At 49.2% G+C, this 27,025-nt stretch overlaps 1 protein-coding gene across 1 annotated transcript; it reads left to right on the top strand.

Annotated features, from left to right (window-relative positions):
- The first annotated feature begins 47 nt into the window (after nucleotides 1-47).
- MS4A15 (membrane spanning 4-domains A15) lies at nucleotides 48-18,493 on the top strand. The gene is given in 8 exon segments (XM_025357649.1): nucleotides 48-92; nucleotides 7,326-7,578; nucleotides 11,183-11,305; nucleotides 14,156-14,212; nucleotides 16,220-16,312; nucleotides 16,665-16,778; nucleotides 18,381-18,470; nucleotides 18,473-18,493. Coding segments are annotated over 7 exon segments (723 nt in total). The 5' UTR covers nucleotides 48-92; nucleotides 7,326-7,353.
- Nucleotides 18,494-27,025: the final 8,532 nt, after the last annotated feature.

Raw genomic sequence — 27,025 nt, 5'->3', positions numbered from 1 at the left:
CAAGCTATAAGCTCTGAAAGTGCTGACCCCGACGTCATCGCCTTGAAGTTACGCGTGAAGGAGGAAAACTCATCCATTTTCGGGGAATCCCGGTGAGGGACAGTCCCGACTCCCATCAGGAGGATGGGACCCACGCGTGAAATATCAGGGGTTGGGTTATCATGGGTCAAGAAATGACCAAAGAACAGAAAGTATTTTTTTAAAAACAGTGCAACAGCTACTTAAGGCTAACCAGTGCACTGTAGAGCCTGGAGCTCTACACACGCCTGTGATTTTAATTCGGCAGGAATGCCCTTGGTTTCCTGATCAAGGAACCTTAGAGAGTTATGGGAGCAGGTAGGTCACTGCCTGAAAAGAGGATAGGAGCAAGGTCATTTTACTAAGGTTACTCTTTTGACCACCTGGACCACCTGGTACACTGGATGTTGTATCCTCTTTATCTGCCAGATTGCGGTGGGTCAGACTGCCCATCTTCTCTGCCTGAAGGGAATTCAGGAGGCTTAAAGGAGAAGGAAGAACAGGAATCAGAACAGCGGGAGGCGGCCGAGGGCAGGGGGGATCCTCTCTCTACTTCATTCCCTTCCGTAGGGCACAAGGAGGATATTTTTTTCTAGTGATGAGCACGGACGGGAGCCTTTTCCTCCACCTATAGAAAAGCCATTGCCCTCCTTTCCTCCACCCTTAAAGGGACCTGCATTCATTGGCCCCGTTCAGGCAATGGTGCCTCCCATCCCCCTTGAGAAGACTGGAGGCCGCCCAAGAGATGGTTCTTGGATAAGACCTCCAGTCAGTGAATACCTATATGGTCGGGTGGCCGTGTCCTCAACGCCGACTCCTCCTCAAACTTCCTCAGTAGAGGGGTGCCTCCAAGAGGGACTTAGGACGGCAGACTCAGGCGCTTTTTGGCGCGTTCCCTGTTATTGTTCAAAACAAAAGGAGACGGCATGACAGTTTGCCTTTTACTGTCTTTAAAGAGTTAAAGGTGGCCGGGCGCGGTGGCTCAGGCCTGTAATCCCAGCACTTTGGGAGGCCGAGACGGGCGGATCACGAGGTCAGGACATCGAGACCATCCTGGCTAACACGGTGAAACCCCGTCTCTACTAAAAACTACAAAAAACTAGCCGGGCGCAGTGGCGGGCGCCTGTAGTCCCAGCTACTCGGGAGGCTGAGGCAGGAGAATGGCGTGAACCCGGGAGGCGGAGCTTGCAGTGAGCTGAGATCCGGCCACTGCGCTCCGGCCTGGGCGACAGAGCGAGACTCCGTCTCATAAAATAAAAAAAAAAGAGTTAAAGGAAAGTATCCGTGAAAACAGTGTACATTCATCCTTTACGCAGGGGATGATTGAGGCTCTGGGAAATGGCTATAAGATGACTCCACATGATTGGAAAACTTGGGTAAAAGTTTTGGTTTCAGCTGCAGAATATACCGCGTGGGGGAGCGAGGACAGTGATTTAGCCATGCAGCAGTCCTTGCAAAATCTGGATAATAATATCCCAATACAACTTGAGGTACTATTGGGGACAGGGCCTTTTGCTTCAGCCCAGGCTCAGGCTTAAGCAGATGGCCATCTATTTCCTCAATGTTCACAGCTAGCAATACAAACATAAAAAAAAAAAAAAAAAAACCATAAGACAATCCCAGCGTTCCTTTTTAACAGTTAAACGGGGTGCCACAGAAACATACATTAAATTTATCAACCGATTGCAAGCAGCCATTGAAAAACAGGCACCCCATCATAAAGCCACCAAACTTCTTATGTTACAATTGGCTTTTGAAAATGCACATAAGGATTGTCAGACAGCAATAACTCCAGTCTAAGCCACTGCCACTGAAATCAGTGTGTTTATTAAAGCCTACCAAAATATAGGCACTACAACTCATCTGACTCAAACTTTTGCTGCAGTGATGACCGGAGCCACGTATTATAATTGTAGCCTAACCAGGCATATGGCAAAAATAACCCTGCTACTGTTTTCCTACCTCTAAACAAAAAACAATTTCATACTCTTCTAGCTTGTGATCTTGACTGGCAAGTCGCCGTAGCTGGCTTTATTGGTAATATCAGCTTTCATTTACCAGCCTCTAAGCTCCTGAACTTCTTACAAACTGTGCCTGTTAAATTTGTATCTATTGTTGTTTCTGAGCCCTTGCTTCATGCCACTACTGTCTTAACAGATGGTTTAGGAAAAACTGGAAGAGCAGCTATAGTGTGGCAAGATGCCACACAGAAATGGCAGCACAAAATCCAGGAACATTTTAAAACTACGCAACAGGCAGAGTTAGGTGCCCTGATATTGGCCTTACAAACTTTTCCTTCCCAAGACATAAATATAGTTAGTGATTCCACTTATGCGGTGTGTAGTATTACTCATTTAGATCTTGCACATGAAGGGCATTACTAATGAACCCCTACTACCTTCATTTCTTGCAGCGTAAGAGCTCCTCTGTGCCCATCATTGTGGGAAAAAGAAAGATAGATCAGACTGTTACTCTGTCTACGTAGAAAAGGAAGACAAAAGAAACTCCATTTTGAGCTGTACAAAGAAAAACTGTTATGCTTTGAGATGCCATTAACCTGTAACTTTAGCCCCAACCCTGTGCTCACAGAAACGTGTGCTGTATTGGATCAAGGTTTAAGGGATTCAGGGCTGTGCAGGATGTGCCTTGTTAACAATGTGTTTGCAGACAGTATGCTGGGTAAAAGGCATCGCCATTCTCCATTCTCTGTTAACCAGGGACACGATGCGCTGTGGAAAGCCTCAGGGACCTCTGCCCAAGAAAGCCTGGGTATTGCCCAAGGCTTCCCCCCACTGAGACAGCCTGAGATATGGCCTCATGGGAATGGAAAGACCTTACCATCCCCTAGCTCGACACCCCTAAAGGGTCTATGCTGAGGAGGATTAGTAAAAGAGGAAGGCCTCTTTGCGGTTGAGATTAAGAGGAAGGCCTCTGTTTCCCACATGTCCCTGTGAGTGGAATGTCTCGGTGTAAAGCCGACTATTCGTTCTATTCTGAGATAGGAGAAAACCGCCCTGTGGCTGGAGATGAGACATGCTGGCAGCAATACTGCTCTGTTACTCTTTACTAACTGAGATGTTTGGGTAAGGAGAAACGTAAATCTAGCCTACGTGCACATCCGGGCACGGTACCTTCCCTTGAACTTATTTAAGACGCAGATTCCTTTACTCACATGTTTTCCTGTTGACCTTCTCCCCACCATCACCCTGTTCACCCTGTTCTCCCGCCACACTCCCCGTGCCGAGACAGTGAAAATAGTAATCAATAAATACTGAGGGAACTCAGAGACTGGTGCCGGTGCAGGTCCTTGCATGCTGAGTGTGCCGGTCCCCTGGGCCCACTGTTCTTTCTCTATACTTTGTGTCTTATTTCTTTTCTCAGTCTCTTGTCTCCACCTGACAAGAAATACCCACAGGAGTGGAGGGGCAGGCCCCCTTCAATCATCACCTTCTTTACATCACATATATTCACTCTCATCCTGGCCTACCTGGTCCCTTATCAGCTAATGCTCGAGCTAATGCTCTGGTACAAACACAGATGTGGTTTGCAAACTCTCCTGCTTTTTTGCGAGTTCAAGCTGATCATGCTGGTTTTTTTCGTCAGAATGCATGCAGTCTTAAACAACAGTTTCACTTAACACTTGCTCAAGCTCACATGATTATTAAAACTTATCCTGATTGCCAACGGCATTCTCTGTCCCCTTTTTCCTTAGGGCTTGGTGGCAACCCACGAGGTCTGGTGCCTAATGCTACCTGGCAAACTGATGTTACTCAGTATACACCCTTTGGACGTTTTAAACCACTCCACGTTACTGTGGACACTTATATAGGCCTAACACGTGCTATCCCCTAGGCCGGAGGAAAAAACTAAAGATGCAATTGCTCATTTGTTTGAATCTATTATGACTCTAGGCCTTCCACAAACTCTAAAACTGATCATGGCCCCTGCTATCTTAGTGCTCACTTTGGCTATGCATTACAACTTTGGCAATAACATCAACATACAGCACAAGACTGGGATTCTCTATAACTCAACCGGTCATCAAACTCTTAAAGTATGGCCGGGCGCGGTGGCTCAAGCCTGTAATCCCAGCACTTTGGGAGGCCGAGACGGGCGGATCACGAGGTCAGGAGATCGAGACCATCCTGGCGAACACGGTGAAACCCCGTCTCTACTAAAAAAATACAAAAAACTAGCCGGGCGAGGCGGCGGGCGCCTGTAGTCCCAGCTACTCGGGAGGCTGAGGCAGGAGAATGGCGTAAACCCGGGAGGCGGAGCTTGCAGTGAGCTGAGATCTGGCCACTGCACTCCAGCCCGGGCGACAGAGCCAGACTCCGTCTCAAAAAAAAAAAAAAAAAAAAAAACTCTTAAAGTATATCTTAATAAACAACAAAGGGGGACTACGGGGCCCTCTTCTCAAGAACAGGACCTGTCGTTGGAGAATCGACCGACAATGATGGCGATGACTCAGAAGGCACCTGACATTACCTGGGGACAGCTAAAGAATATGGATCAACAGGCAACTATCAGGCTTGCAGCCATAGAAGCCTCTGTAACTACAGGGAATCAGTTTCTTATGTATCTGGCAGTAACTGGGAAAACTTCTGAGAAAGTAAGACAGACGTAGATGTTGGGGTGGCTGGTAATTCTTGTCCTTTGCCAAGTGGGATCAGCCCAAGAGCATGTTTACTGGAGTCATGTTCTAAGTCTCCCTATTTTTAATGTTATTTCATGGTGGGATGCTGACCCGCCTTTGTCATCTAATGATACTTCTTGGACAAGAGGTCAATGGATGCCCCTGTCTTACCCTTTAATGGAAAATTTGGGATGGATTAAACTTAATGACTCCTTGATTTTATTGTCTAGTAATCCCCCTCTTTGTTTTTCCACAATAGCACATGATAAGTGTGTTACTCTTATTCTTCAGGAGTATCTTTACTATCAGCCTAAAAGGGATGCTAAGCTTGCAAACTTGACCTTTATTTCTGCTATTACCACTGATTTTACTGAGGTCTCTAATGAAGCTACACAAGTGCCTGATCTTCCTATATGCCATCTGAGTAGGGACTGGTGATATAAGTTTGAGGCCATTCAGTGGCCTCTGTCCAGACAGCCTGCACTGTGTCAAGGGCCTCTGTTTGATAATGGCACCTTACTTGATTGGAGTCCCCATGGTTATCTTATGTCTGCAAATCAGACTATTGGATCTGGGAGTCCCTCCAATAAGTCTATCACCTGGTCAGAGGATGGGCTTTCGGGACCAATAGTACAACTAAAAGAAACAAGCTTTAAGCCCTGCTCATACCCACATTTGGAGATTAGGACTTCCTTTTTTTGAACGGGTTCTCTCACATGGTGAGTATATTACTAGCAGTGGCAACTATCCCCTCTCTTTCCATAATAATGTTACTGACACAGTTGTGACTTGTACTACGCACCCTTATACACTTTTGTTTGGGCGAGGTATTCCTAACATAGAGCAGAATCCATCCTTCTATAGTACCAAAGTCTCTTCCAGTAGTTGGTATGCTGCATGCCTGTCTCATCGAAATGTTACATCGTTAAATAGAACCTATGTCATGATCTTAAAATGGCATGCAGAATTTTGGCTGCCCATAAATTTAACCTGGAGCTGGGAAGGAGATTTGACCCTGTAGCTATTTAGAAAAGCACTGTCTCATACTCAGAAAAAAAACACTTCTGGCCACTTTAATTGCTTTCTTTAGTCTCAGCTATTATTATATTAGCAACTGCTGCTACTGCAGCTGTTTTTCTAACAAAATCTATTCACACAGCTTCAGTGGTGAACCACATTTCAGAAACAGGTAAATATTCATAAAACTACTCTGTCTCGCCCGGAGGCTCTTAGAGCCACTGTTGAATGGCTGGGAGATCAGCAGCAGGCATTCATTACCCATCAAAATTTATATTGTAACTGGCAATATAATTCTATCTATGTCACACTCCTGCCGTATAATAGCTCCCAATATGCTTGGGAGAGAGTGAAAGCACCCACAAGAGGCTTATCACAACCATTCGTCTTCTCAAATCTCCACTCTTAAGTGTAAATTTAAAAAGCAACTTAAAAAATGGCCGCAGCAATTATAAACAAATACCCTTCAACAATTACAAAAAGGCTTTCAATAGTTAAACCCAAACACTTAGTTATCTGGGTTAAACATACGCATTTGGGTAATGGCCGCTATACTTATTCTTTCTTATATTTGTTTGCTAGGTATGTACAAATGGCTCTGTGCTGCCACTCAGCGCATCTGTAACCAAGAAAAAGCAGTAAAAGCTTACCTCTCGTTAAATAACCAACACACTCTAAAAATTAAAGACAGGGGAGATGTTGAGGGTGCACAGCAACATATCCAAGCTTATATACATGGCATTTGAGGTCGGGGCACGGAAAAATATTGAGGTACTGTGTGTATGTTATTTGTGCATGAGAATGTAACTCCTTGACCCTAAAAACAGGACAAGGATTGAGGTGTGTAATAAGGAACGCTGAAAACAGCCTCCTAAGAAGGCAGTTTGAGTGCTTTTACAAGTCCACAGGTGTCTCATGACCCTCAAAAAGCCATCGAGTGGATGTTTGTAGTTTGACAAGCTCTTTCAGTAAATACTTGGCGGACAGATGATGGGGTGGACTCTCTCAGACGAGCTGCGTCCCCACCAAGCCCCGCTCAGCTGGAACTGTCTAAGAACTCATTCTTGGCGTTCACTGCAAGCTATAAGCTCTGCATAAAGTTCCATATCTACACATATCTTGGCTACATCAATGGTAATTGCTTGGGTGGCCAAATAGAAACCTTCCCACAGCAGGTGGGAAGTTCCCACACCCAGGGGAATTGTTGATACTAGCTCAATAGTCATGAGCTGAGAGGCAGGAAGTGGCGGTGAGTCCTGGTCTAGGGGTGAAGAAACCAGTGCTCTAGCTAAGCTCTACCTAGCACTAGCTGTGTGTCCTTAGGTAAGTCACTTGCCCTTTCTGGGAAAAGAAGGGCTTTTAAATATACACTCCTCCAAGAGGAGCTTTCCACATAACATAGCTCGGAGATTAAGAGCAGGGCCTGTGAAACCAGAGAGACTGGAATTCAAGTCTCAGTCTTACCCCACCTAGAGGCCGTTGACCTCAGACATCCTTCGCTTCTCTGAGTCTCAGCTTCCCCAGCTTTGATAGGAACGTTTGGGGCCATCCTCACAGGGCTGCAGTAAGCAAGGGCAGGTGGGCATGCTGCTTATCAACTGAAAAGCTTTATGCACATGTGGAACAATCATCATTACCATTGTTATCTCCCCAGCCTCTGTTTTCCAGGCTCTCTGAGCACGATGTCTACAGCTCCCACCAGCAATGGGGTGTTTGTCATCATCCCGCCAAGCAATGCCAGTGGCCTCCGCCCACCTCCAGCCATTCTGCCCACGTCCATGTGCCAACCTCCAGGGATTATGCAGTTTGAGGAGCCACCGCCGGGGGCACAGACACCAAGGGCCACACAGCCACCTGACTTACAGCCAGAGGAGACATTCCTGACAGGAGAGCCCAAAGTGTTGGGGGTAAGAACAGCCTCTCTGCACAACCTGAGGCAGGTAGTGAGTAGCCCAGCACCGGAACATTCATGCATGTTTTGGAGAGGGGAAAAGGCAGTTAGCAAATACTTAGTGACTCCAAGATTCAGCCATGCGCCAGGTAGACAAGCACCGTTCCCACATAAAGCCCGCAGAGAGTAAACCAGTAAAGAAATGACTCAGAAACCTCCAAAGAGAAAAGTACGGTTGAAAAGGATGACTAGGACTAAGGGGAATACTAGCGAGGGTAGACGGAAACTTCTCTCCAGGGAGATGACATTTAAGCCAAAACTGGCTGTTAGATTGAAGCCAGCCAAGGGAATAGCTGGTGGAGGGGTTGGAGAGGGAGGGTTCACCAGGTAGAGAGAACAGCAGGTGCAAAGGCCTTGGGAATGAGTGTGGTTGTTAAAGGAAGAGGCAAAAGCTTGACATAACTGGAACGTAAGGAGCAAAGGAAAGGGGGAGATGAGATGGAGCGAACGTGGTAGATGAAAGTCAGCCCTGACAAAGCTGACAGTGCATGAAGGATTTCAATCTCAGATGGCCTTGAGCTATTGGTCTCGATAAAATACTGAAGGCATAGAATATCGGATAGAGATAGAAAGATACATACACACATTTGCACGTGTATATGTATACATGTACTGTTAAAAAGAAAAACTTTAGGCCAGGCGCGGTGGCTCACGCCTGTAATCCCAGCATTTTGGGAGGCTGAGGTGGGCAGATCACAAAGTCAGGAGATCAAGACCATCCTGGCCAACACGGTGAAACCCCGTCTCTACTAGAAATACAAAAGTGAGCCAGGCGTGGAGCCGCGTGCCTGTAATCCCAGCTACAGGCACTGTAGGCACAGGAGGCTGAGGCAGGAGAATTGCTTGAACCCGAGAGGCGGAGGTTGCAGTGAGCTGAGATCGTGCTACAACACTCCAGCCTGGGCGACAGACTGAGACTCCGTCTCAAAAAAAAAAAAAAAAAAGAAAAAGAAAAGCTTTAAACAAATTAAATTTAACAGAGTTTATGTGAACTAAGAAAAATTCAGCAATCTGGCAGCACTCAAAACCAGAAGAGGTTCAGAGAATTCCATCCAGCTGTGTGAGCAATAAGCTCTTATAGGCCAAACACAGAAGTGAAGTGGAGAAATCTCCCCATCGGCTACAGCTAGGTGTCTGCCTTATTTGGGCGTGATGTCATGAGGCGTTTGCCTTATTTGGGCACGGTCTGATCAGTTGGCTGAAGCTGTTTGTCATTAGCTGAAACCCAGCTATTTGTTACAAAAATATACTCCTAAGTTAGGTTTCAGTGCATCTGGTTGGGTTGCAGTTCGTTATGTAGGAACTCAAATTATGGAGACAGGCTAATGGCCTCCTGCTATTTTAATTATACACACACATATGTAGATTCTTCAGTCTGTTCCTTGGCCTCAGTTTCTCCAGGTGGAAGATGAAAGCATAGATTAAGCAATGGTGATGATGATGAAGGTGAAGATGATAACAGCTCTTGCTTATGAAGCATCTCTCAGAGGTGCACGTACTGTGCCGGGGACTTTGCATGCATCGTCTCGCTAGATTCTCAGCACCACCTTGTAAGAAGGGGATCATTGGTCCTATTGGACAGACTAGGAAACTGAGGTTTCTTAAGACTAAGTCATTTGCCCAAGGCCACATAGCTGATAAATGGCATCCTGCAAACTAAGGATGGCTGACCCTAAAGTTCTACTTTCAACCCCTCTGCTTTGCGGCATCCAGGACCTCTGGCTCAAACATGCTGGAATTCTACCCTAATAGCTGCACCACATCCATTGGTGCGGTGGAGGGGTGGTACTGGACTGGGGGCACAGACACCAAGGACCACACAGCCCCTGACTTGTGGCCCATGGAGACAGTGGACAAAGAGGGGGTCAACAATTGCTGGAATTTCGAAACCTCAAAGCAGACCCTGGGGACCAGTGCTCTCCCCCTCCAAAAAAAAAAAAATTGATGAGACAAACAAACTGCTGAAAAGCACAAAAAAGTGGAAAATAGAAATAAGAGTTATGGAATGCCACCCACTGAGAATACTACTGCAGACTTAGCTGGCCTGCCACCTCGTAGCTGGGACGCTTCGGGCAAGTTACTGAACATCTCTGAGCCTCAGTTTCCTCATTTCCAAAATTAGGATAATAATAACCTACCTCTGGCCGGGCACGGTGGCTCACGCCTGTAATCCCAGCACTTTGGGAGGCCGAAGTGGGTGAATCACCTGAGGTCAGGAGTTCGAGACCAGCCTGGCCAACATGGCGAAACCCTGTTTCTACTAAAAATACAAAAATTAGCCAGGAGCAGTGGCAGGCACCTGTCATCCCCACTACTCAGGAGGCTGGAGAATCACTTGAACCTGGGAGGCAGAGGTTACGGTGAGCCGAGATCACACCACTGCACTCCAGCCTCGGCAACAAGAGCGAAACTCCTCAAAAATAACAATAATAATAGTAATAACCTACCTCTTCTCGTTAGGATTAAGTGAGACTACATCTGTAAAACCCCCAGCACAGGGCTTAGCATAGACAGGTATTCAATAAGCAGCAGCAGGTGTTTCCAAGGCGTAATGGCAGTGACTGTGGTGGGCTACCAGCAGGGGAAAGGTCTACTAGGAAGGGGAGCCACGCTGGCGCCTTGGACACCATGCCATGCTGTGCCCTGTGAGGACACTGAAAAGATGAAAGACAGGTCGCTGAAGAGAAAAAGAAACGGAAGAATCAGGGGCTCGTGCCCATGGATATCCAAATTCTTGGCACTCATGTTAGAAAGAAATATGTATTCCACGTGATGCTGAGATGACAATTCTAGTTCTTCCCAGTCAGAACTGCCCATAAAAGGACTATGCTGGTTTGGGTAGTGGTGAGTACTGGTCACTGGAGTCCCCGTGGAAGTCCTGGAGCCGGGAGGGGCTCCTGGGCTTCCAGGGCTGGATTCCAATGGTCTTCAACATCTCTTTCCACTCAGTTCCAGAATTCAATAGTCACCCAAAGCATTGCAATCTTTCTGCTATGTGGCAGACCTTACTAGAAGCTCACACTTGGGAAGGCCATCCCACCTCTGAGCATAGACTAGTAGGATGCTGGTAAACCAACTCTTAGAGGGGGAAAAAAAAAAAAATCCCAGTAGAGATTTCAGCAGGCTGAGAGGCAGGGCTGGGGCGATCAGTGATGGACACCGAAATAGAAAGATGCTGTTAGGAGAAGGTGCTCGCTGCAGGCTGAGGGGGTGCTCGGGAATGAGGATGGGCAAGGTGAGGCATGCGGTGCAGGGAATGTTGGCTCATCGAATGGGGTCCTAAGAAAGCCAGGTATAGCGACACGGCGATGCTTGAGATCCACGGATCAGAGCAGAAAGCAGGAGGCAGGCCAGTTGAGAGCTGGGCTTTGTGGGTCCGGTAGGCTGCGGGGAACTAGCTTTCTCCTTAAAAGTGTCTTTATTGGTTGCTGTAATAATGTGGCCTCTAAAGAACAGGATCTGAGTTTCTTTCCCAGTCGCCAACAAGCTAGAGGAGGGCGGGGCCGGCAGGGGGCGGTGTGGAACAGGGCCCGCAGCACTGAGCCTGGGGCTTCCCGCAGACGGTGCAGATCCTCGTGGGCCTCATCTACCTGGGCTTTGGCAGCGTGCTGCTTATGGTTCGCCGCGGGCACGTGGGCATGTTCTTCATCGAGGGCGGTGTCCCCTTCTGGGGAGGAGCCTGCGTGAGTGCTGGGGCCATGGAGAGGGAGGGTAGGGGGGATGCTGCCCAGGCTCACGTCTCCCCCATGGGCCCACCCCCACCATCCTCCTGGGTACAGCCTCTCCTAGGTGGGGGCCTGGAAGCACTTCCTAGAAGAACTAGTCTAAATCTAACTCCTTCCCCCAAACCCTCACCATAAACCTGAGCCTGACCCCACTCCTGCGGATGAAAAGCTGCCAGCAAACAGCCAGAGAAGCTGCCAAAAAGGACTGGAAAGGCCGGGGCCCGGTGGCTCATGCCTGTAATCCCAGCACTTTGGGAGGCCCGCCAGGTCACTTGAGGTCAGGAGTTGGAGATCAGCCTGACTAACATGGTGAAACCCCGTCTCTACTAAAAATACAAAAATTAGCCGGGCATGGTGGTGCACGCCTGCAATCCCAGCTACTTGGGAGGCTGAGGCAGGAGAATCACTTTAACCCGGGAGGGGGAGGTTGCAGTGAACTGAGATCTTGCCACTGCACTCCAGCCTGGGCAACAGAGCAAGACTCCATCTCAAAAAGAAAAGAAAAAAAGGATGGAGGTCATCAGGGCTGGGTCCAAACCACCCGTTCTACCCAGATCCTAAGCCTCACCCCACATCCAAACCCCTCCTGCAGAAACCCTCTAGCTCCCTGAGCTGGGTCCCAGCCCTCCATGAGCCCCGCCATCCCCTGGGAGTCCAACCAGCACTGAAACCCCTGAGCCATTCCTTTGACCTCCGTCTGGCCAAACTGGCCACTCACCCCTGCCGGACAGCAGGCAGGTGAGTCCTTGTCACTGCCAACATTAAAGGGCACTTGAGTGTTTGCAGTGAACCCTGGTGTTTGCACCCCCATCAACACATCACCAGAGCCTCCAGCCACCCCAAGGAAGGACAGGCCTCAGGGTCAGGCCAGTGGGGGTCTGAGTCTCAGCTCCACCGCACGTTAAGGTGGAGTCCCTCGGGCATGTCGCTGAATCTCAAGATTCAACTTCCTCATCTAAAACTTGGGCTCATAGATCTGGCCCTGCCTACCCCATAGATTTGCAGAGGACATCAAGAGATAATGTGCATGGTGAGTGGATTACTAACCCTAAACTTCTGTACCAAATGGAGACTGTTGAGTGATCCCCTTTTTGGAGAGAAAGCCAGAGATTTGCATAAAGGGGGTCTCCATTGCGTGAGTGTTGGTTCCAGAACCAAGGCACAGCGACTTTCTTCCCCTGCCCAGGCTGCCTCCAGCAAGAGCACAGAATCCACCAGAATGGGGTTCAGGGAGGACAAAGTGGCTGACACATCACAACCAGATCAGGATGGTCACCTGGCCATGCTTGGGGACAAGCTCTGGCCCTTTGAAAGGTCCATAGTGACCTGAAGGTGGAGGAAAATTTTGCAATCGCGAGAGTCCATGGGGAGACATCACAACAGGAAGAAACAAACGGGTCACTTTCCCCTCTGAGCCCCATTCCACCGAACTTTATCACAAATATGCCCAGTAAAGCTTCAAAAATGGGGGAAGGAACAAAAGCAAAAACTTTATTACTATTACTCCTATCATCTCCTCATCTCAGCAAATGGCACCTCCAGCCATCCAACTGCCAAAGCAAATCCTAAGAGCCATCCTGGAGTCTTTTCTTTCCCTGCTGCACACCCACCCCGGCGGCAGGTCCCGCTGGCCCGCCCCCCAGAGCATAGCCTGAGTATGTCCCCTTCTTCCCACCGCCATGGCCAGCATGCGGGTCTACACCTACTGGATACCTGTAGTGACTCCCTTCTGATCCTCTGTCTCCATGTCCCCGCAGGGCCTCCTCCACGCCCCGCTGACCCTGTGGTCTCCCCAGCATGGCAGCCGAGTGCCACCTGCAAATTGCAGACCTGCTAAGTTGCAGGCCCAGAGTGAGGCGGCAGTGCTGAGCTCCACCCTCTCAGCTCAGCAGATGCAGGGCCAGCCCCACCTCAGTGTGTCAGGCGACTGCCAAGTACATAGGTGCCATGATGCAGGTTCCTGGGCTATCCTTATAGGCAGCTTCGTGCCCGGCTGTTGTCATCCCAGTTCACAGAGACAACCCTGATCCAACCTCAAGTAGCCCCAGTGACTGCTATGACTTCATCACAGCTCTTAACACCACTGTCTGTACTTTCTTCACTGTTTGCTAAGTGTCAGTCTTCCCCAGTTAGAATGTAAGCTCCGTAAGGGCAGAGATCTGGTCTGCCTTATTCAACTCTGTTATGTTCCTGGCACATAACTGCCACTCAGAAAATGTTTGGTTTTTTTGTTTTTTGTTTTGAGACAGAGTCTCACTCTGCCTCCCAGGCGGGAGTGCAGTGGCACGATCTCGGCTCACTGCAACCTCTGCCTCTCAGGTTCAAGTGATTCTTGCTCCTCAGCCTCCTGAGTAGCTGGGATTACAGGTGCGCACCACCACACCCAGCTCATTTTTGTATTTTTAGTAGAGACTGGAGTTTCATCATGTTGGCCAGGCTGTTCTCAAACTGCTGACTTCAAGTGATCCTCCCGCCTCGGCCTCCCAAACTGCTGGGATTACAGGCGTGAGCCACCACATTCAGCCTCACTCAGTAAATGTTTGATGAGTGAGTGTTTGAAGGAACAATGCCTTCTCCACAAGGCCCTGATGATATGGCGTCAATGAAAACACTCACCTTGTAAGCCACAGCCCCAGTTCCCTGGACAGGGGCCACCCCTACCGAGAGACCCCAAGGTGCCTGCCTGGCAGAGAAAGTGGCATCAGGAGGCTGCTCTCTCTCCCTGGCACCTCCCGACAGATCCCAAGCAGGGTGTGCCCTGCCCGGGGTCCTGGATGAGGCCTCACTGGGTCCCGTCTCCCCACACAGTTCATCATCTCCGGATCCCTCTCAGTGGCAGCGGAGAAGAACCACGCCAGCTGCCTGGTGAGTCTGAACGGGGGGACCCAGGGGCGGGGATGAGGCCACAGCTAAATCTCACTCTACCCTGCCCCTCCCATCCACTCACTCCTTCAGCTCATTCCCCAGCACTTCCGGGGAACCCGCTAAAGGCCAAGGGAGGAGCACCACCCAGGCAGACCAGACGCAGACCAGTCATGTACAGGAGAAGAAGACAGGGATACTCTCAATACACAAGCCGGAGTGGAAAGGGAGGTCCACGGATCACATGCTCGTGGTCATTCCGAGAAAGGAAAGATGCTAGAAGATCTCCTGTAAGAGTCCTGCTGGGCCTTGGTGAGCAGAGAGGACTTAGAAATGCCACAGGGAAAGCTGGAGAATGCACGGAGGGGCGTGGGCAGGGTCGCCGCTGAAAACACGCATGGCTCCGTCCAATGAAAGCAAAGGTAGGGGAAGGAAAGTGGAAAGAAATTAGACGGAGAGATTTAATCCCATGATGGCGCTGGATGGTGGAAGGCTTGGTGCCTCCTGCAGGCGCTGGGAGCTGACGGAGGCATTGAACAGGAGGGCGTGAGCTTTATGTCAGGCTCAGAGAACACAGCAGTGAAGATCATGAACACCGCAGCGAAGGCCGTGGCACTTACCTTTTGGTGCCTGGTAAGACGCCCATAAAGCACGCTCACAAAGAAGGCGGTTGCCAAGCATGGAAAGTGCTGAAAGGAAGCAGGCAGGATAATTCTAAGCTCAGCTGGGACAGTCTGGGGTCCCTGAGCAGGGGTCACGGAACAGTTCAGAGGAGGACAACCAGCTGGGAAATGCCATGGGCTCTGGACGGGGGACCGGAGTGCCGGACCATCACAGGCAACAGGTGGGCCGAGAGGGAGAGGCTGGGGAGGTGACTCAGAGCCTAAATGCGAAGTCAGGATTTATTTGAAGGACAATGAGAGACCACGGAGGCTTCAGGAGGTGATTCCTTGCCCTGTTTCCTTACTTGAGGTATCCCAGGTGCAGGGCAGAGAATGGGTTGTGGAGGGGCGGGACTAGAAGGGAGGACTCTCCGGACCAAACTCAGGGTCCCCCAGGCCATGAGCTTCAGGAGGACAAGACCTGACTTACTCTCTCCTGGACTCACAGCACTTTGCATAGTGCCTGGCATGCAGTAGGTGCTCAATAAAAGCTTTTGGCTTAATCAATGAATGGATTCCATGTGAGGCTGTTCTGATCTCAATGATCTCCTGATTACCATTTGATAAGAAGAATCAGGAGTCTTTAAACCTGAAGAGGTCCTGGAGTCCCCAGTTCACCCACGAGTGTTTCCCCCTTTAATCCTGGAGCAGTTTAACCAGAAGGCTCCAGCTCTGGGTCACGAGACCGTCGGGTTCTGGCTGCATGGGGATGCCTGGGTGACTGCCTGGACCACCCCGGGGGTCACTTTTCCTGCACGCTCTTCAGACCCTGGAGTCCCAGGCCTCTCAGCCCACCCAGACTTCAGACCTTCAGCTCCTGCCTCTCCTGTCTCCCCTGCCTGGTGCCCCACCAGTGTCTGCAGTGCGTGCCTCACTCCGCCAGCCACTTCCTGGGACCTCATGGAAATGAACTCAGCCTCTCTCCCAACCAGGCCTCAGTGTCCACAGCAAAGGGCCTCACCCAACCCATGCCCCTGAACAGGCCTCAGCTGCAGCTGCTCCTGCAAGGCGCTGGGCCTGGGGGAGAGGGAGCCACAGTACAGGATAGGCCGAAGGCTGCAAACTCCACCCAGAGAGGTTGTAAAGGAGGTGGTGCCCTTCTCCCTAGCAGCTTCCAAGAAGACGAGAGAAGGAAAGAGAGACAAGACCTCCTTCCGAGGTCCCAGGGGAGGAGAATAGATAAAGGAGAGCCGTCAATGAGAACACAGCTGCGTGCAGGGAGGTGCGGCCAGTGCCTCCTTGGCTGTGGGAGGCGGCGTGCTGGGGGCTGGGCAGCTGAGCCAAGGCCCCTGCCTTTTCTCCTTCTCTTTGCCTCTTCCCTCTGCTCCTGTCTCTCTGCTGTCTGCAGGTGAGGAGCAGCCTGGGTGCCAACATCCTCAGCGCTATGGCGGCCTTTGCTGGGACAGCCATTCTGCTCATGGATTTTGGTGTTACTAACTGGGTGCGTTGTCAGATGGTCCCCGGGATAGGAAAACTTGGAAAATGATGCAGCCATGTCCAGGAGGGCAGGGGGGTGAGAATTTGCAGTGCCAGGACATTGGCAGGGCCTGCCAGTCCCTATAGACCCCACGAATCCATGGATCCTCTCAGCTTTCCCCAAGATGGGCATCAGAAGGAGCAAGGAGGCAGCCTGCAGGGTGAAGGGGAGGGTGCAGGACTGGCAGCAGGGGTACTGGCTCTAGGCACAGCTCTGCCCCCAACTAACTGTGTGACCTTGGGCAAGTGGTTCTCACTTGGGGGACCCCCTTACTCTAGAACTCTGGACTCACCTTTCTGTGGGTTTTGGTCCCCAGGATGTGGACAGGGGTTATCTGGCCGTGCTTGCTATCTTCACCATCCTGGAGTTCTTCATCACAGTCATTGCCACTCACTTCGGGTGCCAAGCCACCTGCGCCCAAGTCAACGCGGTGAGTACCCCCACCCCCATGTCCACTAAACCTGAGCCTCCGTGGAACGCAGTTGGCTGGGAGCGCACTCTGCCTCCAGCCCCCTCCCTCTGCACTCTGGGAAGCAATATGAAGAGACAGCGCTAGCAGGGGTGTCCTATCCATGTCAGGCGGCCCAAAGAAGTATTTGGGCTGGGCATGGTGACGCATGCCCGTAACCCCAGCACTTTGAAAAATGAGATGTGAGGATCCCTTGAGCCCTGGAGTTTGAGACAAGCCTGGGCAACATAAAAAGATCCTATTGCTACAAAAAAAAAAAAAAGTATTTTTAATTAGCCAGATGTGGTGGTATGCACCTGTACTCCTAGCTAGTTGGGAGGCTGAGACAGAAGGATCGCTTGAGCCCAGGAGGTTGAGGCTGCAGTGAGCTATGATCACACCACTGCCCTTCAGCCTGGGTGAGAGAGTGAGGCTGTCTCTAAAACCAAAACAAAACTAAAGATGTCTTCACAGGTCAGTGAAGACAAGACTGTTCTCCCAGTGGAACTGGGTGGCACCAGCACCCACAGGGCCACTGCTCTGTGCAGCCCTGCAGGGAGCCTTGCAGAATGGAAATCCTGGGCTGGTGGCATGGGGGCCGTGCTGCACCCAGAGGAGTGGGACTTTTTGGGGTTCCCAGGCCACATGGGAGACAGGGGCATCAGGGAGGGCAGCATGATAGAGATGGAAATTAAGCTTTGATTTCCAAAAAGAACGGAGGACAGTGATGACAGAAAGGGGCTGGAGTGAGTGTTCAAGGCAGGGAAACCAGTTGGAGCAAAGGCTGCCTCGGGCAGGCGAATGCAGGCCACAGGGTGGGGTGCTCTTTGCAGGTGCACAATGGGGTGCACTGAGGGTGAGGGGATCGAAGGTCTGAGCAGGGGAGTGAGCTGGTTCAGGGGAATCAATCAAGAGGCTTTGTCCAGTGCCGGGAGGTGGAGAGGGTGGACAAGCAGGGGCTGGAGGCCAGGAAGCTGCAAGGAGGCTGGTGCCTTGGTGCAGGCAAGAGAGAGCGAAGTCCTGAACCAGGCCAGGGCAGTAGGGAGAGAAAGAACAGCAGAGCCGGGCGCGGTGGCTCACATCTGTAATCCCAGCACTTTGGGAGGCTGAGGTGAGTGGATCATCTGAGGTCAGGGGTTCAAGACCAGCCTGGCCAACATGGTGAAACCCCGTCTCTACTAAAAATACAAAAAATTACCTGGGCGTGGTGGTGGGTGCCTGTAATCCCAACTACTCGGGAGGCCGAGGCAGGAGAATAGCTTTAACCCAGGAGGCGGAGGTTGCAGTGAGCCACTATCGCGCCATCGCACTCCAGCCTGGGCAACCAGAGCGAAACTCTGTCTCAAAAGAAAGAAAAAAAAGAACAGCAGAACGTTAGCGCCTGGAGAAATGGGACTTTTGTCTGTTTTGTTCACTGCTGTACTCCCAATGCCTGGATCATAGTTGGCTCCAGTAAATGTTGGAAATATTTGCGGAATTCAGTACCAGGGCGCTGTTCTCAGATTACCCACAAGGGGGCACTATTGCGACACTACCCTGAAGCTCCAGCGTCCTCCGGGACGCTCAGTGCTGTTTTCTTTGCAGCCTGTGATCTTCCTGCCAAACGCCTTCAGCGCGGACTTCAACAACCCCAGCCCGGCAGCCTCTCCACCCCCTGCCTATGACAATGTGGCATATATGCCCAAGGAGTCGTCTGAGTAGCAGATGTGGCACCTGTGGGTGGAGTCCAGCCTTTTCCCTCTGGGCCCAGCCTCTCCCCACCCCCACGTTGTTCATCAGGGGCCAGCCCCATCCCAGCTGCCCTCCGTCACCACGTCCACACACACTCCGGCGTCTGAGTGAAGCATGCCTAGGGACGTCTTTCCCACACTTTCCCCAGTGGTTTCTTTCTAAAAGACACCAAGCTGACATCAGGGGTGTGCGTCCTTCAGCTCCCCGAGCCCCATCACCCTTCCAGGGACACCCGCCTTGTGCATCTAAGCATTTCTCTGCTCACTGGGGAAATCCTGGCCTCATTGGAGACTCAGGTTCAAGGCCTGCCTTGACCCTCAGGCCTCGGGGAGGTCATTAAATTCAGAGAGCCGAGAAACCTCCAGAATGGAAGAGTGTGACTCTGGCATTCCACAGAGGTGCAGATACCAGACCAAGGCCTCACAGCAGGGCAGTGGCCTGACCGCAGCTCTCCCGGCCCCAAAATCAGCTCTGTCCTTTGTCATCTGTTGCCACATCCGTGGACCTCAGGTTTCCCATTTGGAAACTAGAATGTTGAACCAGATAAGGTTCACCAGGCCCTTCCAGCTCCCCAGGCTCCCTGAGGTCTTGGGTCTAGGCCAGGCATTGTCCCCCTGCTTCCCGGAAACCCTCATCTTCCTTGTCTGTAATATGACGTCAGCATTGGCCCCACCCCCACCACCATCTCCCAAGGTAGGGGAGGTTGCAGGGGAGAGCTGGCACCAGCCCACTCCTGAGGCGCCACGACAGTCAGCATCGACAGGGGCACAGCAGTGGCAGTTCGGGACTTCCCTGTGCCTCTCAACACTCCCTTCCCCACCCCCACAGCCCAAGGACAAGGCTACCAGAGAAAGTTACCACGGGACCTGGGCTTCGTCTCCAAGGGACAAGGAGACACGTCAGCCTGGTGTTCACCAGCCCTGGTAGATGAGATGGCTTGTCTCATCCACACCACAGAAGGAAATAAACCATGTGGCTTAAATTTTGAGCTGGTCTTGTTGCAATGACTTTTTCTTTTTAACCTCAGGGGCTTCCAAGGGTCATCCACGTTTATCAGAGGAACTGGGTAACTGTCCCACTGTCACAAAAGGGCACCTCTGGGTGCCTCGCTCTGTGTAGTATAATCCTTACACTTACTCTGTCCCCATCTTAGTTCAGACAAACATGCATCCATATCCCTACTCCACAACTAAGGACACTGAAGCTTAAAGATGTTAATTTATATGCCCAAGGCCACGGAGCTAGTTAGGAGCAAAACTGGGATCCAAACCTAGTTCCATGTGACGTCACAGTCCGTGTTCTCACCACTTGGTCTCCCCTTAGTACAAACCTAAGTGCTTCCCACCAATCCCTTTTCCTCCTTCCTTCTGTTTCTTCATCCCAAAAACTAAGGCAGGGCTGCATTCCTCAACACACTCACTTCTTCTTCACCCAACAAACTCCCACTTCTCATTTAAGACCCTATTTAAATGTTGCCCCTTCTGTGAAGTCTTCCCAAAGGAAGGGTGATCCACGAGGTGGCTCAGTGCTATGACCACAACACTGGAGCGAGGGTAGGGCAAGGGCGGTGCCATTCAAGGGGGCATTCACTCAGGATCATGCCAGTGCAGAGTGGGGATAAGGGGTACAACAAGCTTTGGCTTTTACAATCAAGAAAGGAGAATCAAGGATTTAGAGCTTCGATTTGAAGATCATTAAGTACAGAGTTGGAGGAAATGTACTTGAAGATTTAGGACCAGTTTTCTTGCCATATACAGGAGACTAGAGACATTTCAGAACCGAGGGGAGGAGTCGTGGGAGAGACAGGGAGAAAAAGAGAGAGGTTAGCCCCAAGCTGGGGTTGCTGCCCTCTCTCCCCTCTGCTGACCAAATCCCTCAGGAAGTGCGTAGGCCAAAAACCACAGGTCCATTAAGAGGAATTAAAGACTACAAGGTCCCTAGAGATGTCCCATGTCCAGACAGCATGGAGCCGCACATAAAGATGGCCGGGGACTGTGCCTGGTGACACAACAGTCCTGCATTCCCACGTAGTATATGAGTCCAAGCATGAGAAAGCTCCATGTGTTTCCTGAGCTGGCCAGTGGCCAGATGTGCAATGTGGATTATGTGAAACTATAGCTTTATAACAAATATGAGCAGCAGATAAGAGCGGGGACAGTGGCCACCACTGAGAGACCAGCAAGGACAAAATACACCTCAGCAGAGGCCAGCAAGGACAGATGAGGACTGAGGGCTTATGGACTGGAAGTCATTGGAAGTGACTGAGTTATCCTGAATTGGCAAAATTAAGTTTTCTACCACTACTGGGAGTAAATGGGAGGTAGAGATATAATTTCTGTGAAAAAGAACGCGGAGAACTACAAAACGTTACTAACAGAAATTAGCAAAGATCTAAGTCAATGAAACTATATCCCATGTTCATGAACTGAGACGCTCAAGTTTGTTAAAATGGCATTGATCTCCAAAATTTATCTATAAATTCAATATGATTCTTCAAAATTTTAGCAGTTTCTTTTGGGGAAACTGACAATTTAATTCTAAAATTCATATGGAAATTCAGAGGATCTTAAAAAATACAAGAAACCTTAAAGACAAAGTTGAAGGATTTAAACAATCTGATTTCAAGATTTACCACTTAAGAATAATTAGGCAGCATAGTTTTAGCACAAAAATAGACAAAAGACCAATGAAATAAAATAGAGAGCTCAGAAACAGACCCTCACATACAGTCCTTTTATCTATGACAAAGGCACTCATAATTAAGTGGATAAATGACATTCTTTTTAATCAGTAGTGCTGAAGCAATTAGAAATTGGCATAGAAAAAAATGGACCTTAATTCCTACCTCACATAAAAATTAATTCAGGCTGAGTCACAGACCTAAATTTTATAACAAAGCAAGCTTCTAAGAGAAAACATAGGAAAATATGATTTGGGGATAAGCAAAGATTTACTAAACCAGAAATGCAAAAAACACTAATCATAAAAGATATAAAAACCATAAAAGAAATTGGAGTTTATTAAAAATTAAGAGTCTGTTTATCAAAAATCACATTATAAGTGTGAAAATGCAAAACATATACTGGGAGAAAATTTTGAAATACATCATATCTGACATAGGTCTCATGTGCAGAACATATAAATAACTCCTAAAAATAATAAGTAGGCCAGACACAGTGGCTCATGCCTGTAATCCCAGCACTTTGGGAGGCCAAGGTGGCTGGATCACCTGAGGTCAGGAGTTCAAGACCAGCCTAGCCAACATGGTGAAACCTCGTCTCTATTAAAAATACAAAAATTAACTGAGTGTGGTGGCGTGCACCTGTAATCCCAGCTACTTGGGAGGCTGAGGCAAGAGAATCACTTGAACCTAGGGGGACAGAGGCTGTAGGGAGTTGAGATTGTGCAACTGTGCTCCAGCCTGGGCAACAGATTGAGCCTCTGTCTCAAAAAAAATAAATAAATAAAATTAAATAAGTACATAAAAGATGGAGAGCTCAATTTAAAACGGGCAAAGAACTTGAGCAGACATTTCACAAAACAGGATATAGAAATGGCCAATAAATGGCCGGGCGCAGTGGCTCACACCTGTAATCCCAGCACTTTGGGAGGCCAAGATGGGCGGATCACAAAGTCAGGAGATTGAGACCATCCTGGCTAACGCAGTGAAACGCCGTCTCTACTAAAAATACAAAAAATTAGCCAGGCGTGGTGGTGGGCGCCTGTAGTCCCAGCTACTCGGGAGGCTGAGACAGGAGAATGGCGTGAACCCGGGAGGCAGAGCTTGCAATGAGCTGAGATCGAGCCACTGCACTCCAGCCTGGGTGACAGAGCAAGACAACGTCTCAAAAATAAATAAATTAAATAAAATAAGAAATGGCCAATAAATGTGCTCAACATCATTAGTCCTTAGAGAAATACAAATTAAAAATACAATGAGATATCACAATACACCAGAATGGCTAAAATTTAAAAGACTGACTATAGAAGTGTTGAGTAGCTTGGGAAGCTAATCTTCTTATACATTGCTGGTGGGAGTAAAAATTGACACAACCACTTTGGAAAAAAATGTTTGGCAATATCTACTAAAGCCAAACGTACACATTCAGTATAACCCAACAATTTTATTCCTGGATATAGACCCAAGAGAAATGAGACATTTTTCATTATAAGACATGTACAGGAGATTTTGATGACAGCTTTATTCATCATAGGCAAAAACTTGAAACAGCTCAAATGTCCATCAACCATAGAGGTAAATAAACTGTTCTATATTCGTTAAAAAGAAATAAATAAAAAGAACAAACTACCAATACATCTAACCCATGGATAAATGTTGATGTGAAAGAAGACAGATACAAAAGGGCACATCCTGCATTATTCCCCTGATAGGAATTTCAAGAACGTTTAGATAAACTAATGGTAGTAGAAGTCAGCACAGTTGTTGACCCTTGGGAGCAGCAGGGGAGGGGAGTGTGAGGTCATCTCCTGGGGCAGTACAGATCTCCATATCTTGATCTGAGTTATGGCTGCATGAATGTATACATAGATAAAAATTAACCAAATTGGACACACCTATGCACTTTACTGTATGTTATTGCCTCCATTTTTTTTAAGTGGAAAAAAATAAATTGAAAAGTTACTATATTAGCTATCTATTTCTGCACAATAAATGACCACACACTTAATGACTTAAAGCCACACACATATATATTACCTCACAGTGTCTGTGGTCAGATCCAGGTGCATCTCGGCCAGGTCCTCTGGTTAGGGCTTCACAAAGTTGCACTCAAGATGATGGCTGGGGCTGGGCGCGGTGGCTCAAGCCTGTAATCCCAGCACTTTGGGAGGCCAAGATGGGCGGATCACGAGGTCAGGAGATCGAGACCATCCTGGCCAACAGGTTGAAACCCTGTCTCTACTAAAAAAAATACAAAAAACTAGCCAGTGGTGGCGACGTGGTGGGCGCCTGTAGTCCCAGCTACTCGGGAGGCTGAGGCAGGAGAATGGCGTAAACCCGGGAGGCGTAGCTTGCAGTGAGCTGAGATCCGGCCACTGCACTCCAGCCTGGGCGACAGAGCCGACTCCGTCTCAGAAAAAAAAAAAAAAAAAAGATGGTGGCTGGGCTGCACTCTTATCTGGAGACTCAGCTGGTGAAGAATCCACTTCCAAGCTCACTTAGGTTGATGGCAGAATTCATTTCCTTGAAACTCTGGGACTGAGGGCCATAACTTCTTTCTGAGCGTCATTACCTCAGCCCCTAGAGGCTGTGCTAAGCTCCTTGCCAAGGGAGCCTCATAACATGGACGTTTACTTCTTTGAAACCAGCTGGGGAGCAATCCCTATAGCAAGTTGGCTAGCAGGATGAAGACTTATATAACAACATAATTATGGAAGTGCCATCCCATCACCTTTGCAATAGGCTACTGGTTAGAAGCAAATCACAAGTGCTACCCACACTCAAAGGGAAGGGTTACTGGGACCGCCTTAGAATTTGTCTGCCTCAGTTACAGTTCTGCTTATTTAAATTTGTAATTTTGAAAATGCAAATTCAATGTATTTAATTCTCTTCCAGATTAAAAAGCCCTATCTATACCCCCTAAAACCCTTCAGCTGCAGGTTAATTCTTCTCCTCTCCTTTATTTTCCTCACTGCCATTCAACCCATTGAAATCACTCTCTCTAAGGTTATTGCATTGACCTCATCACCAAAATCAATGGACTTTTAAAAATCCTTGTTTTAATAATAGCTCTCTCCATTTCTTAAATATTGCCTACCCATAGACTTTCCTCCATGTACACTATGTACTATTTACATGATCTCATCCACCACTTCGGGTTCATTTAATCTTTTATTCAGCAAGTGCTGATTGGGTGTGTGCTGTGTAAGCTCTGGAGACACCAGACATTAACCAAGAGCCCCGTTTTCACAGAGCTCACATTTGCCATCTACCACCATCCTGACAGTTTTCAAATCACTATCTTCCACCCAGATCTCTTTTACTGAGACAGCCTTAGCATCTACTTCCTTGTCTCACCAAAAAGGAATTTACATCTTCTCTTCCAACTCAAGCCATTTCCCCTCCTGTGTTCCTGCTGTCAATTGATGCCCGTATAGACTTTGGGCCACCCAAGACTGAACCCAAGCATCATTCTTGGTTTCCACCCTCTCTAAGTCATACAGAATCATCCTCCACTGATTCTCCTTGCTCTGGTTTCTCAACTGAGTCCACTGTCCTCATCCTCCTCCTTTGAACCACGCCACCCCTCACCTGCATCCGGCGTCAGCCTCCTGCTCTGAGCCTGCCCCATGCATCTCTTGACTAGATGACAGCCAGAGGGATTTTCCTAAAGTACAAAGTCATCATGTTACTGTTCTGCCTAAACTTATTCAGGCTCTCCTTTACCCTTGGGCTAAAGTCCAAATGCTTTAGCAACGCTTACAAAGCCCTGGAGATGAGCAGCTCACCTCTCCCGCCCCATCCCTCCTCACCCTGCTCTTACACTTGATCCAGAGACATCTGGAGCCTCTGTGAGCTCCATCTGCCTGGAAGGCTGCTCTCTGCCTGCTTCCCACCCTCCTATTTGTCCTGTTTGGCTCCCAACCCCACTTCAGACCTTCATTTAGATACCACTTCCTCCAAGAAGCCTTATCTGGCCTCATCTCCCCAACCCCTTCTAGATTAGGGGACCTCCTCCAGGCTCTCACCACACCCACATCTCAGTATCACATCACTCACCCATCCACAGCACAGTTACGTGTGTCCCTGTTCATCTTATTCAATGGACTTCATATTCATTCCCTAGTGCTGTTGTAACAAATTACCATGAACTTAGTGGCTTAACGTAACACTGACTTATGATTAGACAGTTCTGAGGTCAGAGGTCCTAAAATCCAGGTGTCAGCAGGGCTGAGTTCCTTCTGGAGGCTCCAGGGAGATCCTATTTCCTTGCCTTTTCCAGCTTCTAGAGGCCACCTGCCTTGCTTGGCTTGGGACCTTGGCCTCCACCTGCCAAGCTCTCCCACTAACTCTGCCCCTCTTGCTTCCCACTTGGGAATACATTGGGTGCACTGAGTAATCTCTCCCTACCAACAACTTTGACTTAATCACATCTGCAAAGCCCTTTTCACTGCATAAGGTAACATATTCACAGATTCTAGGGATGTGGACATTGTTGAGGTGCCGTTGTTCTGACTACCACAAATCCAAGCTCCTCGAGGCCAGGGGCAGCCTTTTGCCCACTCCTGAATCCCCAGCATGTCGCACAGTGCCTGGCCCGAGTAAGTGCTCATTAGCTGTTCTATCAATTAATGGGTCAGTTAATGAACAAGGGTATCAGGACTGTCTTCTTAAACTCAGCAAAAAAGTACTGGTCCTGGGAAAACACTCACCCCATGTCTGAGAAGCTAAAGTCGTGAGTGATGAATGGGTGCAAGGCAACCAATGACAGTGATTATTGGCCTCACGTGTCTCAACATTACAGTGGGCAGGTGAGTGCCTTCAGAAGAAACGGGTCTTTCTCAAAGCTACCAGCTGCTGCTCAGCCTGGCCCCTCACCCTCAGGGGAAGTCTGCATAGTCCAGCAGGTCCGAGAGGGGCGAGTGGCCTCTCGCCTGACTGTGTGTATGACATTGAAGTCTATACCACGTGGAACATGCATGACAGCTGAGCACGAGCGACCCTGAAAGCACACAGCAACTAAAATAATTAGGCACAGCCACTGACACATGTGAAGCACTGCTTTTAAGCATTTAACATATTCTAACTCATTTAACCCTCCAGTAAGTTTATGAGTATTATTATGCCCATTTTACAGCGGGGAAAACTGAGCTCCACTGAGGTCAAATAACTTGCCCAAGGTCACACAACTATTAAGTGGCAGAATCAAGATTGGAACTCAGGCATCCCAGATGCAGAGTCAGCTCTGAAGTGCTATGCTGTGCTCAGCAAGTCCAAGTCAGTAAGTCCCAGCATCAGGGACGATCTGCATAGCCACTTGGCTCTGCCTCACACTTTCCTGTCCACCCTCAGCATAGCAATGTGGAGAGAGAAGCCAGATGGAAAAGGAAGAGCCCAAGGATCTGCGGGGGCCACTGAATCTGGGGGTTGTTGGATCTGGGGGTCACTGGATTGGGGAGTTGTGGGATCTAGGGGTTGCTGGATCTGAGGGTCACTGGATCTGGGGGTCGCTGGATCTGGGGGTCACTGGATCTGGGGGTCATGGGATCTGGGGGTCACTGGATATGGGTGTCACAGGATATGCTGGTCACTGGATCTGGGGGTCACTGGATCTGGGAGTAACTGGATCTGGGGGTTGTGGGATCTGGGCTCACAAGATCTGGGGGTCTCTGGATCTGGGGCTCACTGGAGCCCACTCCACACCTCCTCCACCAGAACAGGCTCATGGGAGACCTGCACACTTCCCAGAGCGGCACTGTGCTCACGGAAAGATCAAGGCATAAGATGTGGCAACTGGTTCTGCCCGATGCGATTTGTG

The sequence above is a fragment of the Theropithecus gelada genome, chromosome 14 (genome assembly GCF_003255815.1).
Source record: "Theropithecus gelada isolate Dixy chromosome 14, Tgel_1.0, whole genome shotgun sequence".
Lineage (NCBI taxonomy): Eukaryota > Metazoa > Chordata > Mammalia > Primates > Cercopithecidae > Theropithecus > Theropithecus gelada.
This window is presented reverse-complemented; position numbering and strand designations above follow the sequence as displayed.